A 20,378-nucleotide genomic window follows, 5' to 3' on the forward strand; every position below is an offset into this window, starting at 1 on the left:
GGGCATGTCCGATTGCCCTTGTCTGCCTAGAGAACTGTGTGCCGTGTTAACAATGTTGACTCCCTGGTCATTTGCCACATTTGAGCCAAGATTTTTGTCATAAATCATTCTGGTCACTTCCTCCCCTGAGATAAATGTCTGGGCTATCAGAGCCGCCGCTTCCAAGGTCAAGTCTTTGGTCTCAATCAGTTTCCTGAAAACCCCAGCGTGCCCGATGCCCTCAATAAAAAAGTCTCGCAGCATCTCCGCTCTGCATGTATCTGGGAACTTACATAGTCTCGCCAGTCGCCGGAGATCTGCCACGAAGTCTGGAACGCTTTGCCCTTCTCGCTGCCGGTGTGTGTAAAACCGGTGTCTCGCCAAGTGCATGCTGCTCGCCGGTTTAAAGTGTTCCCCGATCAACTTACTGAGCTCTTCGAACGTCTTGTCCACCGGCTTCTCTGGCGCTAGAAGGTCCTTCATCAGGGAGTACGCCCTGGATCCACAAACCATCAGGAGATGAGCCCTGTGTTTGTCGGCCGAATCCTGTCCCAACCATTCCTTAGTGACAAAACTTTGCTGTCGTCGCTCAATAAAATCGTCCCAATCATCACCAACACAGTACCTCCCTTCTGTGCTGCTAGTGGCCATGCTCGCGTGGTTTAAATCCCAAGTTTCTCGTCGCTAATGATATGTCCTTACTATACAGTATAAATGCACACGAGGCCCATACTTGAGAGAAGGTCACTCTGTGACCAGTTACCTTTATTACCAAGACCTCAAGTGATGAAGGTGGGTGGAGCTTCCCCTTTTATACCTGAAGGTCCAGGTTAGGAGTGTCTCCCACAAGTTCGCCCCCTTGTGGTCAATGTTCTCAAGGTGTACAACTTAGGTCAGCTTATACATGGGTTACAATGATAATTGAATACATGACAGATTATCTGGTCATTATCACATTGCTGTTTGTGGGAGCTTGCTGTGCGCAAATTGGCTGCCGTGTTTCCCACATTACAACAGTGACTATGTTTCAAAAGTACTTCAGTGGTTGTAAAGCGCTTTGGGACGTCGGAAGTTGTGAAAGATGCTATATAAATGCAAGTCTTTCTTTTATAAATGTGCATGTTTCCTGCAACTCATAGAATTACACGGGAAAAAACGGCACAGAAACCGTCCATTCGGCCCAACCAGTCCATGCCGGTGTTTATACTCCACTCGAGCCTCCTCCCGTCTTTCCCCATCTAAATCTATCAGCATAACCCTCTATTCCCTTCTCCCCCATTGGCTTGTCCAGCTCCCCTTAAATGCATCGATACTATTCGCCTCAACCCCTCCCTGTGGCAGCGAGTTCCACATTCTCACCGCTCTCTGGGTAAAGAAGTTTCTCCTGAATTCCCCATTGGATTTCTGGGTGATTATCTTATATTGATGGCCTCTAGTTCTACTCTTCCCCACAAGTGGAAACATTCTCTCTGTATCCATTCGATCAAATCCCTTCAGACTTTTAAAGACCCCTTTTAGATGGTAAAGCAAGGTTACTTTTAACTCCATTCCAAAGGTTTGCACGTGTACGTTGTCAGTAAATAACTCACAGAGAAGGGGTCATCGCCACTGTCTGTCGAAGAGGTGAACTTGTTGTACATCGGGTTACTGAACCTGGAAGGAGTCGAGCCGTCAAACGATGATATACCTTCTCCTTCATCGGACTGTGAAAGTAAAGGGAAAAGCCCCTGAAATACGGTAACACAGGCCGGCGATATCTCCCTGTGACGGCGCTGACAGTGCATTGGACACTACGCTGTTAACACGGACAGGAGAGCACTGCATCCCCTAACACACCTTGGCCATTCTATCGCGGCGTGAGACTTGGCGAGTCACCGACAGGCTACGAGGTGTAAGTGCGCCCCCTCAATGCTCGGGTCACGTCACAGAATCATAGAAATGACCACACAGGCCATTCGGCCCATCGTGTCCGTGCCCAGCCCAATCACACCTCCCAGCACCAGGATCATTGGGCTGGATTTTGGGCTTTGCTGTTTTTGGGGCGGGAAAGTTACCGGCCGGGAATAGTCTGTGCTTTGGTAAGGAAGTTTCTCCACCTGCGGCGTGGTCAGTAAAGTTCTGGGCCAGGAGCGCTCTGAGAGAGGCCGGGGGAGGGGGAGAATCACAAAATCATTCCCCACGCCACCACAACACAAATCGCTGAAAGAGTTAAAAGAGCAAACTCTCGCCCTGACCTTGGGACACGTTACCTTCCTTACCGCCGCCAGGATCGCTGGACCGCTCTGATGTCCCAGGGGGCATTGCGGGCGCACTTCCGGGCGGATGGACCGGGCCAAAGTCCAAACTCCTGTCGGTGTTGCCAGCGGAGGCGGTGCACACCTGGTGCAGCTCTCCCCGACGGTGTACTCCGCACCGACACAAAACCGGACCCGAGGATCGCGGCGGGCGCTGGAGACCTCACCGTCGCTTCTCACACCGCTCCGGGGCGAAACTCCGAGCGCAAAGCACCAGAACATCCGGCCCAATGAGTCTAATTGCATCTAACAGAGCCCTCATCAGCCAGAGGTTGGTGTGTCCCGTGCGTGAGACGCCTGACACCATCTACAAGACACAAGTCAGGAGTGTGATGGAACACTCCCCACTTGCCTGGATGAGCGCAGCTCCAACAACACTCAAGAAGCTCGACACCATCCAGGACAAAGCAGCCGCTTGATTGGCTCCCCATCCATCACCTTCAACACTCACTCCCTCCACCACCGGCGCCCCCTGGCTGCAGTGTGTACCATCTACAAGATGCACTGCGGCAACTCGCCAAGGCTTCTTCGGCAGCACCTCCCAAACCCACGACCTCTACCCCCTAGAAGGACAAGGGCAGCAGGCGCATGGGAACACCACCACCTCCACGTTCCCCTCCCAGTCACACACCATCCTGACTTGGAAATATATCGGCCGTTCCTTCATCGTCGCTGGGTCACAATCCTGGAACTCCCTCCCTAACAGCACTGTGGGAGCACCTTCACCACACGGACTGCAGCGGTTCAAGAAGGCGGCTCACCACCATCTTCTCAAGGGGCAATTAGGGACTGGCAATAAATGCCGGCCTGGCCAGCGATGCCCACATCCTATGAACGAATAAGACAACAAAATTCCCCAACCCACACTCCCTGCAGGTGAAGCTTCCAGCTGGGATGGCAGGATTAAGAAACATCAGAAATCGGAGCAGGAGTTGGCCATTCGGCCCCTCGAGCCTGCTCCGCCATTCAATGGGATCGTGGCTGATCTGATCCTGGACTCAGCTCCACTTCCCCACCTGCTCCCCATGACCCTTGACTCCCTTATCGATAAGAAACAATAAGATTGTGCTGTTTGTTTTCGATGGGTGTCCGCCATGAAGTTGTCATAGGGAAGTCTTGGCTACACATAAATAGTTCAAACCAAGTCACAGTTGAAACAGTATTTAAAAAGAATAGATTGTGGTGATGTGATGATGAGGTCAATGTGGACTCTAGGAGCAGAGAGGGGAAGGTGCATCAGTGCCCTCACAGTTGGGGTGTTACCTTGAAGTACTGGAAGCTGAAAGGTCCCCTTCTGTGGTTGTAGTAATAATAGGCAGCTCCTGCCAACGCAGCTATTCCCAGGGTACAGGCCAAGAAAATTCCCACTCCAGCTCCAGTGTGAACTGTGCGAGATTTCACCTAGTACAGATAGACAAAGAGTTAGACCTTCACTCGCGATTCAACAACAACAACTTGCAGTTACATAGCGCCTTAAACATGGTGGCAATGTTTCCCCATGAGCATTATCAAACAGAATGTGACATCGAGCCATGAATAGAGAGATATTAGGACAGGCAACCCAAAGCTTGGTCAAAGAGTTAGGTTTTTAAGGAACGACGTAAAGGAGGAGAGAGAGGTAGAGAGGTAGAGAGGGGGAGAGGTTTAGGGAGGGAGTTCCAGAGCTTGGGGCCCAGGCAGCTGAAGGCACGGCCACCGATGGTGCGGCGATGAAAATGGGTTCCACATTCTGCAAGTGATTACAATGCTCACTTCACAGAGCTGTCAACACAGTCTGAGTCCCAGCATTGACTGACACTGTAAGCTCTCCAGTGGGATGGGATTGGGGGGTCCGTGGAGGAGTGGGGGGGAGGAGTGGGGGGGAGGGTGGAGGGTGGGTCCGGGGAAGGGGGGCGTGGGGGGGTGGATCCAGAGAGGAGGGAGAGGGGGGCTCCGGGGAGGGGAGGGTGGGACGGGGTCCGGAGAGGAGGATGGTAGGGGTGTCCGGGAAAGGGGGGGGAGTGGAGAGGAGGGGGGGTCCGGGGAGGGGTGTGGGGGGGTTGCGGCAGGATGGAGGTCAGGCAAAAGGAGCACTTTGTGTAATCGACTGCCTTATACTTGTGCCCTCCCAGTTGCCTGACCCACAGATCAACGCTGGTCTTGAGAGGTGACTGGCTAGAATCACCTGGTCAACAGACAGAAAAATGGGGATTTAACAAATTAAGATTTTGTTTGTATAACTCGGCCTTGAAGCTCTTTTCCTTTGCTGGCTCCTCAGGTGTGAACCATGGGACCACGTATAAAGTTTAAGGGGCCGAAATTCGGTTGCTTAGTGCCACCGTTAGTGCCAGAGAATGGTGGCAACTGGCCGCTAAGCTTTTACCGACCGAGCGCTTGCTGGACCATCAGTAGCGGTTCACCGGCGACGCTAACGGTTGGCGCTGTGCACTCTAGCGCCACCCACTGGGTGAGGTAGATGCGCGCGCAAAGCCCTGTTAGCGCCGTGGTTGCAAACTTCATCAGGTTCGCCTGCCCTAACACCGGGCGCTAATGGCGATAGGGAACGCAGGCGTTCCCCAACCTCCCGGGGCAACAAGGAGACGGCTGAGCAGGCGGGGTCCATAAGTTGCGATTTTTGAATTTCCATTTCGTTATTGTGCACTTATGTCACCGTGATTGGTGCGCTAAGGCCCTCAGTCTTCAGGTCGTCCATCGGCCTGCCCCTTTAGGCGTTAGGTTACTGGCGCAGGAATCAGGGTTAGCGCCTCCTGGGTCGCTAATAGTGAATATCCCGGTTGGAGGCGGTAAACATCGCCCGGGATGCGACCAGGCGGTGTCACCGCCTCTAACCGGGCTATAACGAATTTCCAGCCCTAAATCTTTGTTCCCATTAATTAGTAGCAGCAGATGCTGTCCGAACTCGGCGTTGGGATCTAGGATTTATCCACCAACAAGGCCTTTCCACACATTCAGGCCCATATCATTCACATAGGCCAACGCAACAAATAAGAAATACGGAGTGAATATTGACACCGCTTTTCCAGCCAATGAGTTGGACTTGTGATTATCTGGGAGCAATTTTAACCCAACTCGCTCAGTAGAAACCTGGCGGGCGGGCAGTTAAATTCGCCCCAGGCTCTAACCTGTCCGAAAGCTGCCATGATCGCAACATCTGCAATTTTAACCTGCCCTCCTGAGCGGGCAGCAAGGACACCTGCCCGAAGCCAACAGGGTCCTTCTCTACCAGTGCATGTCGCGGCCCGATGACATCATGGAGACCCGACTGTAATTTTACCTCAGGCCTGAGCGGGGAATCCGTCTGGAGTTAAAATCAGGGCCTCATAGAATAGAATCCTAGAACGGTTACAGCATGGAAGGCCATTCGGCCCGTCGAGCCCGTGCCGGCTCTCTGCCAGTCCCACTCCCCCGCCCTTTCCCCGGAGCCTTGCAATGTATTTCCTTCAGGTATTTGTCCAACTCCCTTTTGAAAGCCTCGATTGAGTCTGCCTCCACCACCCTCTCAGGCAGCGCATTCCAGATCCTAACCACTCGCTGCGTAAAAACATTTCCCCTCATGTCGCCTTTGGCTCTTCTGCCAATCGCCTTAAATCTGTGTCCTCTGGTTCTCGACCCTTCCACCAATGGGAACAGTCTCTCTCGATCTACTCTGTCCAGACCCCTCATGATTTTCAACGCCTCGATCAAATCTCCTCAATCTTTTCTGTTCCAAGGACTGTCAGCATGGATTTGTTGAGGAAAGGTCATGTCTGACTAACTTGATTGAATTTTTTGAGGTGGTATCAAGGAGGGTTGATGAAGGTAGAGCGTACAATGTAGTGTATATGGATTTTAACAAGGCTTTTGATAAGGTCCCACATGGCAGACTGGTCACGAAAGTAATAACCCATGGGATCCAGGGCAAAGTGGCAAGTTGGATCCAGAATTGTCTCAGGGGTAGGAAGCAAAGGGTAATGGTTGATGGGTGTTTTTGTGACTGGAAGGATGTTTCCAGTGGGGTTCCACAGGGCTCAGTACTGGGTCCCTTGCTCTTTGTGGTATATATCAATGATTCAGACTTGAATGTAGGGAGTATGATTAAGAAATTTGCAAATGATTCAAAAATTAGCTGTGTGATTGATAATGAGGAAGAAAGCTGTAGACTGCAGGAATATAGCATGGACTGGTCAGGTGGGCAGAGCAGTGGCAAATGGAATTCAATCCAGAGAAGTGTGAGGTAATGCATTTAGGGAGGGCTAACAAGGCAAGGGAATACACATTAAATGGTAGGACACTGAGAAGTGTAGAGGAACAGCGGGACCTTGGAGTGCAGGCCCACAGATCCCTGAAGGTAGCAGGCCAGGTGGATAAGGTGGTTAAGAAGTCATTATTAGCTTTATTAGCTGAGGCATAGACTATAAAAGCAGGGAGGTTATGCTTGAACTGTATAAAACACTGGTTAGGCCACAGCTGGAGTACTGCGTGCAGTTCTGGTCACCACATTACAGGAAAGATGTGATTGCACGAGAGAGGGTACAGAGGAGATTTACAAGGATGTTGCCTGGACTGGAGAATTTTAGCTATGAGGGAAGATTGGATAGGCTGGGGTTGTTTTCCTTGGAACAGAGGAGGCTGAGGGGAGACCTTATTGAGGTGTATAAAATTATGAGGGACCTAAGTAGAGTGGATAGGAAGGACCTGTTTCCCTTAGCAGAGGGGGCATAGATTTAAAGTAATTGGGGGGAGGGGATTTGAGGGGAAATGTTTTCACCCAGAGGGTGGTGGGGGTCTGGAACTCACTGCCTGAAAGGGTGGTAGAGGCAGAAACCCTCACCACATTTAAACAGTACTTGGATGTGCACCTGAAGTGCCGTAACCTGCAGGGCTACGGACCGAGAGCTGGAAAGTGGGATTAGGCTGGGTAGCTCTTGGTCGGCCGGCTCGGACACGATGGGCCGAATGGCTTCCTTCTGTGCTGTAAATTTCTGTGATTCTATGATAAGGAGAACAACCCCAGCTTCTTCAGTCTATCAATACCACTTAAGTCCCTCATCCCTGGAATCATTCTGGTAAATCTCTCTGCTCCCTCTCTAAGGCCTTCCTACAGTGTGGGGCCCAGATTTGGACACAATACTCCAGTTGAGGCCGGTCCAGTGTTTTATACAGGTTCAGCATAACTTCCTTGCTATTGTACTCTATGCCTCTATTTATGAAGCCTAGGATCCCGTAAGCTTTTTTAACCGTTTTCTCAACCTGCCCTGCCCCCTTCAGCGATTTGTGCCCATATACCCCCAGGTCTCTCTGTTCATACACCCCTTTAGGATTGTAGCCTTTAGTTTATATCGCCTCATGACCGAATCTACAGGAAACAGAGCCTCCCGATAAAAGAAGAATTGTTTCTCTTCACTCTAAAGATCCACTCTCGGCAATTTTTGTTATTCATATTATAGTCTGGTTTCAGCAGCTTTTGTTGCCTAAAATAATAATCTCACGACTGAAACTATAGCAAAGTTTCCCAACAAAAGCAGAATTATTTCTCCAGCAGAGTGGTGAGTGAAGGCTGGTTCCATAATGCAAGTTATGTGCGTGACATCAACCCCTCTCACTGACAGCAGCCTGTTACTGTGGGGAAGTTCCCCAATCAGCCCCATGCTGACCGGGACCTGTGGCTGTCTCTGGTGAAGATATATTAGCACAACTTGGACAGAGTTGCCAGAGGTTTGTGGGTGGGATCAGCAGAGCTCGATAGGCTGTTGTTTGGACAGTCCTGGTATACCGGACGCCTTGTGTCCTACATAGCGGCACGTGCTTAACTGCAAAGTGACACGTTAGTGAATGAACAACTCGACACAGCTTCTTCAGCAGCACCTCCCAAACCCACGACCTCTGCCACCTTCTCGACCTGTCTGCAGCCTTTGACACGGTTAACCACTCCATCCTCCTCCAACGCCTCTCCACCATGGTCCAGCTGGGTGAGACTGCACTCGCCTGGTTCCATTCTTATCCATCTCATCGCAGGCAGAGAATCACCTGCAATGGCTTCTCTTCCTGCCCCCGCATCGTTATCTCTGGTGTCCCCCAAGGGTCTATCCTTGGCCCCCTCCTATTTCTCATCTACATGTTGTCCCTCGGCGACATCATCCGGAAACACAGCGTCACTTTCCACATGTACACTGACACCCAGCTCTACCCCTCCCCCACTTCTCTTCACCCCTTCTTGGTATCTTAATTGTCAGACTGTTTGTCTGGCATCCAGTTCTGGATGAGCAGAAATGTTCTCCAATTAAATATTGGGAAAACCGAAGCCATTGTTTTCGGTTCCCGCCACAAACTGCGTTCCCTAGGCACTGACTCCATCCCTCTCCCCAACTCCTGTCTGAGGCTGAACCAGACTGTTCGCTACCTTGGTGGCATATTTGGCCCTGAAATGAGCTTCCGGCCACATATCCACAGCATAACCGAAACCGCCTATTTCCACCTCCGTAACATCACCCGTCTCCTCCCCTGCCTCAGCTCATCCACTGCTGAAGCCTTCATCCGTGCCTTTGTTACCTCCAGACTTGACTATTCCAACGCATTCCTGGCTGGTCTCCCACATTCTACCCTACGTAAACTTGAGGTCATCCAAAACTCAGCTGCCCGTGCCCTAACTCACCCCAAGTCCCGCTCACCCATCACCCCCAGTGCTCGACCTACATTGGCTTCCGGTTAAGTAACGCCTCGATTTCAAAATTCTCATCCTTATTTTCAATTCCCTCCATGGCCCTCGCCCCTCCCTATCTCTGTAATCTCCTCTAGCCCCACAACCCCCCGAGATGTCTGCGCTCCTCTAATTCTGCCCTCTTGAGCATCCCTGATTGTAATCGCTCCACCATCGGTGGCCGTGCCTTCTGTTGCCTGGGCCCCAAGCTCTGGAACTCCCTCCATAAACCTCTTCGCCTCACTACCTGTCTCTCCTCCTTCAAGACGTTCCTTAAAACACACTGCTTTGACCAAGCTTTTGGTCACCTGAGCTCATTTCTACTTATGCGGCTCGGTGTCAGAATAAGGGGCCGCCCATTTAAAACTGAGATGGGGAAGAATTTTTTCTCTCAGAGGGTGGTGAATCTGTGGAATTCTCTGCCCCAGAGAGCTGTGGAGGTTGGGTCATTGAATATATTTAAGGCGGAGATAGACAGATTTTTGAGCGATAAGGGAGTCAAGGGTTATGGGGAGCGGGCAGGGAAGTAGAGCTGAGTCCATGATCAGATCAGCCATGATCGTATTGAATGGTGGAGCAGGCTCGAGGGGCCGAATGGCCGACTCCTGCTCCTATTTCTTATGTTCTTAGTATAAATACAAGTTGCTGTTGTTGTAGTAGAACACCACCACCTCCACGTTCCCCTCCCAGTCACACACCATCCTGACTTGGAAATATATCGGCCGTTCCTTCATCGTCGCTGGGTCACAATCCTGGAACTCCCTCCCTAACAGCACTGTGGGAGCACCTTCACCACACGGACTGCAGCGGTTCAAGAAGGCGGCTCACCACCACCTTCTCAAGGGGCAATTAGGGATGGGCAATAAATGCCGGCCTGGCCAGCGACGCCCACATCCCAGGAGCTAATAAAAATAAAGCTTCACTTCTAATTGCACATGAAATGCTTTTCTTGTTACCGTGATAAAAGTTTAGTAAATTGTGCGCAAGCTTACTGGTTCCGGAGGCGCTTGCAACGGCTTGTCGATAGCATGAATGATCCCATTTGATGCAACTATGTCCCAGGCAACAATTGATCGCTTGTTCACCAGCTTCCCAACCTGCTGACTGAACTCTGGGCTTGGGGGCTGTGTGTCTTTCGTCATCGTGATGAGCAGGGCGTGACCGATCTTACTCAGAATCAACGTTCCATTCTCCATTTCGTGGTATAAGAGGCTTCTATTATTGGAAAAGTGGTGCTCGATGTCGCGTGCAGACAGTGTCTGTCAATATAAACAGTCATTGTTAGTGTTTGCTCACTGTACACAACTTTGGCTCCAATCTAATGGTATATGGGGCTCTCTGAACACGGGGTGGGCTAATGCAGTGCTCACCTTACTGGGACCAGCAATCCAGCGACCTGCACCAATAATCAGTATAGTTCAAATCCCACCAAAGGCAGTTTGAGAATTAATCTTCAGTCTAGAAAGAAATGTGGAAATGAAGGGGTAGGAACAGCCCTCTGCCGGAAGCAGGCCGCAGCCTCTGCTTTTTTAAGATACCGGAGAAATTCAGCACTTTGTTGTTTTTCTCCGTGGTGCGGTGTTGCGGTCGCATGCAGGACCTTCGCAGCGGGTCTGACGCCCGATCAATCACCAGCACCGCGCCGCGCCACGCTGACACATCGCATCACCGCTCCCCTTCAGTTAAAGGGGAAGGCCGCTGCGAACTCTGCAGCCACTACAGTGTCCAACACTGGGCCACCAGGGAGGGTATCGGCCGGGACAGTGGCCTGGTGCCCAAGAGTGGGTGTGGGGGCTGCCAGGGGGGTGGCCGAACCCAGGGGTGTAACTGTCGGGCCGACCTGGCAGTCAGCTGACAAAAACAAAATAACATGACACCCTTTAAGGGCGGCCACATCGTCATTTCACACAGCGTGCACCGACAGCAAACGCTGGACGCGTCGCTCCCGCAGGGCGATTTCCCCAGGGCGATTTCCCCACGGGCGATTTCCCCAGGGGCCCAGGGCGATTTCCCCAGGGGCCCAGGGCGATTTCCCCAGGGGCGATTTCCCCAGGGGTCCAGGGCGATTTCCCCAGGGGCCCAGGGCGATTTCCCCAGGGGCGATTTCCCCAGGGGTCCAGGGCGATTTCCCCAGGGGCCCAGGGCGATTTCCCCAGGGGCGATTTCCCCAGGGGCCCAGGGTGATTTCCCCAGGGGCCCAGGGTGATTTCCCCACGGGCGATTTCCCCAGGGGCCCAGGGCGATTTCCCCAGGGGTCCAGGGCGATTTCCCCAGGAGCCCAGGGCGATTTCCCCAGGGGCCCAGGGCGATTTCCCCAGGGGTCCAGGGCGATTTCCCCAGGGGCCCAGGGCGATTTCCCCAGGGGCCCAGGGCGATTTCCCCAGGGGCCCAGGGTGATTTCCCCAGGGGCGATTTCCCCAGGGGCCCAGGGCGATTTCCCCGGGGGCGATTTCCCCAGGGGTCCAGGGCGATTTCCCCAGGGGCCCAGGGCGATTTCCCCAGGGTGATTTCCCCAGGGGCCCAGGGTGATTTCCCCAGGGGCCCAGGGCGATTTCCCCAGGGTGATTTCCCCAGGGGCCCAGGGCGATTTCCCCAGGGGCCCAGGGCGATTTCCCCGGGGGCGATTTCCCCAGGGGTGATTTCCCCAGGGGCCCAGGGCGATTTTCCCAGGGGTGATTTCCCCAGGGGTGATTTCCCCAGGGGCCCAGGGCGATTTCCCCAGGGGCCCAGGGTGATTTCCCCAGGGGCGATTTCCCCAGGGGCCCAGGGCGATTTCCCCAGGGGCGATTTCCCCAGGGGTGATTTCCCCAGGGGCCCAGGGCGATTTCCCCAGGGGCGATTTCCCCAGGGGTGATTTCCCCAGGGGCCCAGGGCGATTTCCCCAGGGGCGATTTCCCCAGGGGTGATTTCCCCAGGGGCCCAGGGCGATATCCCCAGGGGTGATTTCCCCAGGGGCCCAGGGTGATTTCCCCAGGGGCCCAGGGCGATTTCCCCAGGGGCCCAGGGTGATTTCCCCAGGGGCCCAGGGTGATTTCCCCAGGGGTCCAGGGCGATTTCCCCAGGGGCCCAGGGCGATTTCCCCAGGGGTGATTTCCCCAGGGGCCCAGGGCGATTTCCCCAGGGGCGATTTCCCCAGGGGTGATTTTCCCAGGGGCCCAGGGCGATTTCCCCAGGGGCGATTTCCCCAGGGGTGATTTCCCCAGGGGCCCAGGGCGATTTCCCCAGGGGCGATTTCCCCAGGGGTGATTTCCCCAGGGGCCCAGGGCGATTTCCCCAGGGGTGATTTCCCCAGGGGTGATTTCCCCAGGGGCCCAGGGCGATTTCCCCAGGGGTGATTTCCCCAGGGGCCCAGGGTGATTTCCCCAGGGGCCCAGGGCGATTTCCCCAGGGGCCCAGGGTGATTTCCCCAGGGGCCCAGGGTGATTTCCCCAGGGGCCCAGGGCGATTTCCCCAGGGGCGATTTCCCCAGGGGTGATTTCCCCAGGGGCCCAGGGCGATTTCCCCAGGGGCGATTTCCCCAGGGGTGATTTCCCCAGGGGCCCAGGGCGATTTCCCCAGGGGTGATTTCCCCAGGGGTGATTTCCCCAGGGGCCCAGGGTGATTTCCCCAGTGGTCCAGGGCGATTTCCCCAGGGGCCCAGGGTGATTTCCCCAGGGGCCCAGGGCGATTTCCCCAGGGGTCCAGGGCGATTTCCCCAGGGGCCCAGGGCGATTTCCCCAGGGGTGATTTCCCCAGGGGCCCAGGGCGATTTCCCCAGGGGCCCAGGGCGATTTCCCCAGGGGTGATTTCCCCAGGGGCCCAGGGTGATTTCCCCAGGGGTGATTTCCCCAGGGGCCCAGGGTGATTTCCCCAGGGGTGATTTCCTCAGGGACGATTTCCCCAGGGGTGATTTCCCCAGGGGCCCAGGGTGATTTCCCCAGGGGTGATTTCCCCAGGGGCCCAGGGTGATTTCCCCAGGGGTGATTTCCTCAGGGACGATTTCCCCAGGGGTGATTTTGGCAGATCTCCCTCCCAGAGGGTAAGGGGTCGGCGCGTGCTCGCTGCGGTGGGACGAGCTCTCAGACATCGCTCCGCTCCTGAGGGAGGGCAATTTACAAAATGGAGGCCCCTCCACATATTGCCGTCGCTTTCAGGCAGTCAGAAGCTTTATTGGAAGAGGCCATTTCGGCCACTAAAAATTGGTATCAATGAAAATGGCCACAAAGCTGTCAGATTGTTGTAAAAACCCAACTGGTTTGTCCTTTGGCAGAAGTGAACCTGCCCATTCTTACCCAGCCTGGCACGTAGGTGACTCCAATCCCATAACAAAATGGTCAAATCTGATATGTCCCCGAATTGATGGAGCGCGGCGCTCAGTGTATCAAACCGCTCGTTGGGACGGGCAATCAATGAGACAGCAATCAATGGGACGGGCAATCAATGGGACGGGCGATCAATGGGACGGGCGATCAATGGGACGGGCGATCAATGGGACGGCAATCAATGGGACGGCAATCAATGGGACGGCGATCAATGGGACGGCGATCAATGGGACGGCAATCAATGGGACGGCAATCAATGGGACGGCAATCAATGGGACGGCAATCAATGGGACGGCGATCAATGGGACGGCAATCAATGGGACGGCGATCAATGGGACGGCGATCAATGGGACGGCGATCAATGGGACGGCAATCAATGGGACGGCAATCAATGGGACGGCAATCAATGGGACGGCGATCAATGGGACGGCGATCAATGGGACGGCAATCAATGGGACGGCAATCAATGGGACGGCAATCAATGGGACGGCAATCAATGGGACGGCAATCAATGAGACGGCAATCAATGGGACGGCAATCAATGGGACGGCAATCAATGGGACGGCAATCAATGGGACGGCAATCAATGGGACGGCAATCAATGGGACGGCAATCAATGGGACGACAATCAATGGGACGGGCGATCAATGGGACGGCGATCAATGAGACGGGCGATCAATGGGACGGCAATCAATGGGACGGGCAATCAATGGGACGGCAATCAATGGGACGACAATCAATGGGACGGGCGATCAATGGGACGGGCGATCAATGGGACCGACAATCAATGGGACGACAATCAATGGGACGGCGATCAATGGGACGGCAATCAATGGGACGGGCAATCAATGGGACGGCGATCAATGGGACGGCAATCAATGGGACGGCAATCAATGGGACGGGCGATCAATGGGACGGCAATCAATGGGACGGCAATCAATGGGACGGGCGATCAATGGGACGGCAATCAATGGGACGGGCGATCAATGGGACGGCGATCAATGGGACGGCAATCAATGGGATGGGCGATAAATGGGACGGCGATCAATGGGACGGCGATCAATGGGACGGCAATCAATGGGACGGCGATCAATGAGACGGCAATCAATGGGACGGCAATCAATGGGACGGGCGATCAATGGGACGGGCGATCAATGGGACGGCGATCAATGGGACGGGCGATCAATGGGACGGCAATCAATGGGACGGCGATCAATGGGACGGGCGATCAATGGGACGACAATCAATGGGACGGCAATCAATGGGACGGCAATCAATGGGACGGCGATCAATGGGACGGGCGATCAATGGGACGACAATCAATGGGACGACAATCAATGGGACGGCAATCAATGGGACGGCAATCAATGGGACGGCGATCAATGGGACGGCAATCAATGGGACGGCAATCAATGGGACGGCAATCAATGGGACGGCAATCAATGGGACGGCAATCAATGGGACGGCAATCAATGGGACGGCGATCAATGGGACGGGCGATCAATGGGACGACAATCAATGGGACGACAATCAATGGGACGACAATCAATGGGACGACAATCAATGAGACGGGCGATAAATGAGACGGCGATAAATGGGACGGCAATCAATGGGACGGCAATCAATGGGACGGCAATCAATGGGACGGCGATCAATGGGACGGGCGATCAATGGGACGGCAATCAATGGGACGGCAATCAATGGGACGGCAATCAATGGGACGGCAATCAATGGGACGGCAATCAATGGGACGGCAATCAATGGGACGGCGATCAATGGGACGACAATCAATGGGACGGCAATCAATGAGACGGCAATCAATGGGACGGGCAATCAATGAGACGGCGATAAATGGGACGGCAATCAATGGGACGGGCGATCAATGGGACGGCAATCAATGGGACGGGCGATCAATGGGACGGGCGATCAATGGGACGGGCGATCAATGGGACGGCAATCAATGGGACGGCGATCAATGGGACGGCGATCAATGAGACGGGCGATCAATGGGACGGGCGACCAATGGGACGGCAATCAATGGGACGGCAATCAATGGGACGGCAATCAATGGGACGGGCGATCAATGGGACGGGCGATCAATGGGACGGGCGATCAATGGGACGGGCGATCAATGGGACGGCAATCAATGGGACGGCGATCAATGAGACGGGCGATCGATGGGACGGGCGATCAATGGGACGGCAATCAATGGGACGGCGATCAATGGGACGGGCGATCAATGGGACGGGCAATCAATGGGACGGGCGATCAATGGGACGGGCGATCAATGGGACGGCGATCAATGGGACGGGCAATCAATGAGACGGCGATAAATGGGACGGCGATAAATGGGACGGGCGATCAATGGGACGGCGATCAATGGGACGGCGATCAATGGGACGGCGATCAATGGGACGGCAATCAATGGGACGGCGATCAATGGGACGGCGATCAATGGGACGGCGATCAATGGGACGGCAATCAATGGGACGGCGATCAATGGGACGGCAATCAATGGGACGGGCGATCAATGGGACGGCAATCAATGGGACGGCGATCAATGGGACGGCAATCAATGGGACGGCAATCAATGGGACGGGCAATCAATGGGACGGCGATCAATGCGACGGGCGATCAATGGGACGGCAATCAATGGGACGGCGATCAATGGGACGACAATCAATGGGACGGCAATCAATGGGACGGCGATCAATGGGACGGCAATCAATGGGACGGCAATCAATGGGACGGCAATCAATGGGACGGCAATCAATGGGACGGCAATCAATGGGACGACAATCAATGGGACGACAATCAATGGGACGACAATCAATGGGACGACAATCAATGGGACGGCAATCAATGGGACGGCGATCAATGGGACGACAATCAATGGGACGACAATCAATGGGACGACAATCAATGGGACGGCGATCAATGAGACGGGCGATCAATGGGACGGCGATCAATGGGACGGCAATCAATGGGACGGCGATCAATGGGACGACAATCAATGGGACGACAATCAATGGGACGACAATCAATGGGACGGCAATCAATGGGACGGCAATCAATGGGACGACAATCAATGAGACGATCAATGGGACGACAATCAATGGGACGGCGATCAATGGGACGACAATCAATGGGACGACAATCAATGGGACGACAATCAATGGGACGGCAATCAATGGGACGGCAATCAATGGGACGACAATCAATGAGACGATCAATGGGACGACAATCAATGGGACGACAATCAATGGGACGACAATCAATGGGACGACAATCAATGGGACGGCAATCAATGGGACGACAATCAATGAGACGATCAATGGGACGACAATCAATGGGACGACAATCAATGGGACGAGAATCAATGGGACGACAATCAATGGGACGACAATCAATGGGACGACAATCAATGGGACGACAATCAATGAGACGGGCGATCAATGGGACGACAATCAATGGGACGACAATCAATGGGACGGCGATCAATGGGACGACAATCAATGGGACGACAATCAATGGGACGACAATCAATGGGACGGCAATCAATGGGACGGCAATCAATGGGACGACAATCAATGAGACGATCAATGGGACGACAATCAATGGGACGACAATCAATGGGACGACAATCAATGGGACGACAATCAATGGGACGACAATCAATGGGACGACAATCAATGGGACGACAATCAATGGGACGACAATCAATGGGACGGCGATCAATGGGACGACGATCAATGGGACGACAATCAATGGGACGGCGATCAATGGGACGGCGATCAATGGGACGACAATCAATGGGACGACAATCAATGGGACGACAATCAATGGGACGGCGATCAATGGGACGGGCAATCAATGGGACGGCAATCAATGGGACGACAATCAATGAGACGGCGATCAATGGGACGACAATCAATGGGACGGCAATCAATGGGACGACAATCAATGGGACGGCAATCAATGGGACGGCAATCAATGGGACGGCGATCAATGGGACGGCAATCAATGGGACGGCGATCAATGGGACGGGCAATCAATGGGACGGCGATCAATGGGACGGGCAATCAATGGGACGGCAATCAATGGGACGACAATCAATGAGACGATCAATGGGACGACAATCAATGGGACGACAATCAATGGGACGGCAATCAATGGGACGACAATCAATGAGACGATCAATGGGACGACAATCAATGGGACGACAATCAATGGGACGACAATCAATGGGACGACAATCAATGGGACGGCGATCAATGGGACGACAATCAATGGGACGACAATCAATGGGACGACAATCAATGGGACGACAATCAATGGGACGGCAATCAATGGGACGGCAATCAATGGGACGACAATCAATGAGACGGCAATCAATGGGACGGCGATCAATGGGACGACAATCAATGGGACGGCAATCAATGGGACGACAATCAATGAGACGATCAATGGGACGACAATCAATGGGACGACAATCAATGGGACGGCAATCAATGGGACGACAATCAATGAGACGATCAATGGGACGACAATCAATGGGACGACAATCAATGGGACGACAATCAATGGGACGACAATCAATGGGACGGCAATCAATGGGACGACAATCAATGGGACGGCAATCAATGGGACGACAATCAATGAGACGGCGATCAATGGGACGACAATCAATGGGACGACAATCAATGGGACGGCAATCAATGGGACGACAATCAATGAGACGATCAATGGGACGACAATCAATGGGACGACAATCAATGGGACGGCAATCAATGGGACGACAATCAATGGGACGACAATCAATGGGACGGCAATCAATGGGACGACAATCAATGGGACGACAATCAATGGGACGGCGATCAATGGGACGGCGATCAATGGGACGGGCAATCAATGGGACGGCAATCAATGGGACGGCAATCAATGGGACGACAATCAATGAGACGGCGATCAATGGGACGACAATCAATGGGACGACAATCAATGGGACGGCAATCAATGGGACGACAATCAATGGGACGGCGATCAATGGGACGGGCAATCAATGGGACGACAATCAATGGGACGACAATCAATGGGACGACAATCAATGGGACGGCGATCAATGGGACGGGCAATCAATGGGACGACAATCAATGGGACGACAATCAATGGGACGACAATCAATGGGACGGCGATCAATGGGACGGGCAATCAATGGGACGACAATCAATGGGACGGCAATCAATGGGACGACAATCAATGAGACGGCAATCAATGGGACGACAATCAATGGGACGACAATCAATGGGACGGCGATCAATGGGACGGGCAATCAATGGGACGACAATCAATGGGACGGCAATCAATGGGACGATAATCAATGAGACGGCGATCAATGGGACGACAATCAATGGGACGACAATCAATGGGACGGCAATCAATGGGACGACAATCAATGAGACGATCAATGGGACGACAATCAATGGGACGACAATCAATGGGACGGCAATCAATGGGACGACAATCAATGGGACGACAATCAATGGGACGGCAATCAATGGGACGACAATCAATGGGACGACAATCAATGGGACGGCGATCAATGGGACGGCAATCAATGGGACGACAATCAATGGGACGGCAATCAATGGGACGACAATCAATGAGACGGCGATCAATGGGACGACAATCAATGGGACGACAATCAATGGGACGACAATCAATGGGACGGCAATCAATGGGACGACAATCAATGGGACGACAATCAATGGGACGACAATCAATGGGACGACAATCAATGGGACGACAATCAATGGGACGGCGATCAATGGGACGGGCAATCAATGGGACGGCGATCAATGGGACGGGCAATCAATGGGACGGCAATCAATGGGACGACAATCAATGGGACGGCAATCAATGGGACGACAATCAATGAGACGGCGATCAATGGGACGACAATCAATGGGACGGCAATCAATGGGACGACAATCAATGGGACGACAATCAATGGGACGACAATCAATGGGACGACAATCAATGGGACGACAATCAATGGGACGACAATCAATGGGACGGCGATCAATGGGACGACGATCAATGGGACGGCGATCAATGGGACGACAATCAATGGGACGGCGATAAATGAGACGGCAATCAATGGGACGACAATCAATGGGACGGCGATCAATGGGACGGCAATCAATGGGACGGCAATCAATGGGACGGCGATCAATGGGACGGCGATCAATGGGACGGCGATCAATGGGACGACAATCAATGGGACGGCAATCAATGGGACGGCGATCAATGGGACGGCAATCAATGGGACGGCGATCAATGGGACGACAATCAATGGGACGGCAATCAATGGGACGGCAATCAATGGGACGGGCGATCAATGGGACGGCAATCAATGGGACGGCGATCAATGAGACGGGCGATCAATGGGACGGGCGATCAATGGGACGGGCGATCAATGGGACGGGCAATCAATGGGACGGCAATCAATGGGACGGCGATCAATGGGACGGCAATCAATGGGACGACAATCAATGGGACGACAATCAATGGGACGACAATCAATGGGACGGCAATCAATGGGACGGCAATCAATGGGACGGCGATCAATGGGACGGCAATCAATGGGACGGCAATCAATGGGACGGCAATCAATGGGACGGCGATCAATGGGACGGGCGATCAATGGGACGACAATCAATGGGACGGCAATCAATGGGACGGCAATCAATGGGACGACAATCAATGGGACGGCGATCAATGGGACGACAATCAATGGGACGACAATCAATGGGACGACAATCAATGGGACGACAATCAATGGGACGACAATCAATGGGACGGGCGATCAATGGGATGACAATCAATGGGACGACAATCAATGGGACGGCGATCAATGGGACGACAATCAATGGGACGACAATCAATGGGACGGCAATCAATGGGACGACAATCAATGGGACGACAATCAATGGGACGACAATCAATGGGACGACAATCAATGGGACGACAATCAATGGGACGGCGATCAATGGGACGGCGATCAATGGGACGACAATCAATGGGACGGGCGATCAATGGGATGACAATCAATGGGACGACAATCAA

General features: G+C 53.5%; 1 protein-coding gene across 1 annotated transcript in view; it reads right to left on the reverse strand.

The window, feature by feature from the left end:
- Nucleotides 1-20,378, reverse strand: part of LOC139281369 (stabilin-2-like) — a 244,136-nt gene that overhangs the window by 10,283 nt on the left and 213,475 nt on the right. The window contains exons 65-67 of the mRNA XM_070901523.1: nucleotides 9,942-10,208; nucleotides 3,537-3,674; nucleotides 1,569-1,682 (exon numbers count right to left, since the gene is read on the reverse strand). Coding sequence (XP_070757624.1) covers nucleotides 1,569-1,682; nucleotides 3,537-3,674; nucleotides 9,942-10,208 — 519 coding nt within the window. The remainder of the gene's footprint in view (nucleotides 1-1,568; nucleotides 1,683-3,536; nucleotides 3,675-9,941; nucleotides 10,209-20,378) is intronic.

The sequence above is a fragment of the Pristiophorus japonicus genome, chromosome 15, assembly GCF_044704955.1.
Source record: "Pristiophorus japonicus isolate sPriJap1 chromosome 15, sPriJap1.hap1, whole genome shotgun sequence".
Taxonomy (NCBI): Eukaryota; Metazoa; Chordata; class Chondrichthyes; family Pristiophoridae; genus Pristiophorus; species Pristiophorus japonicus.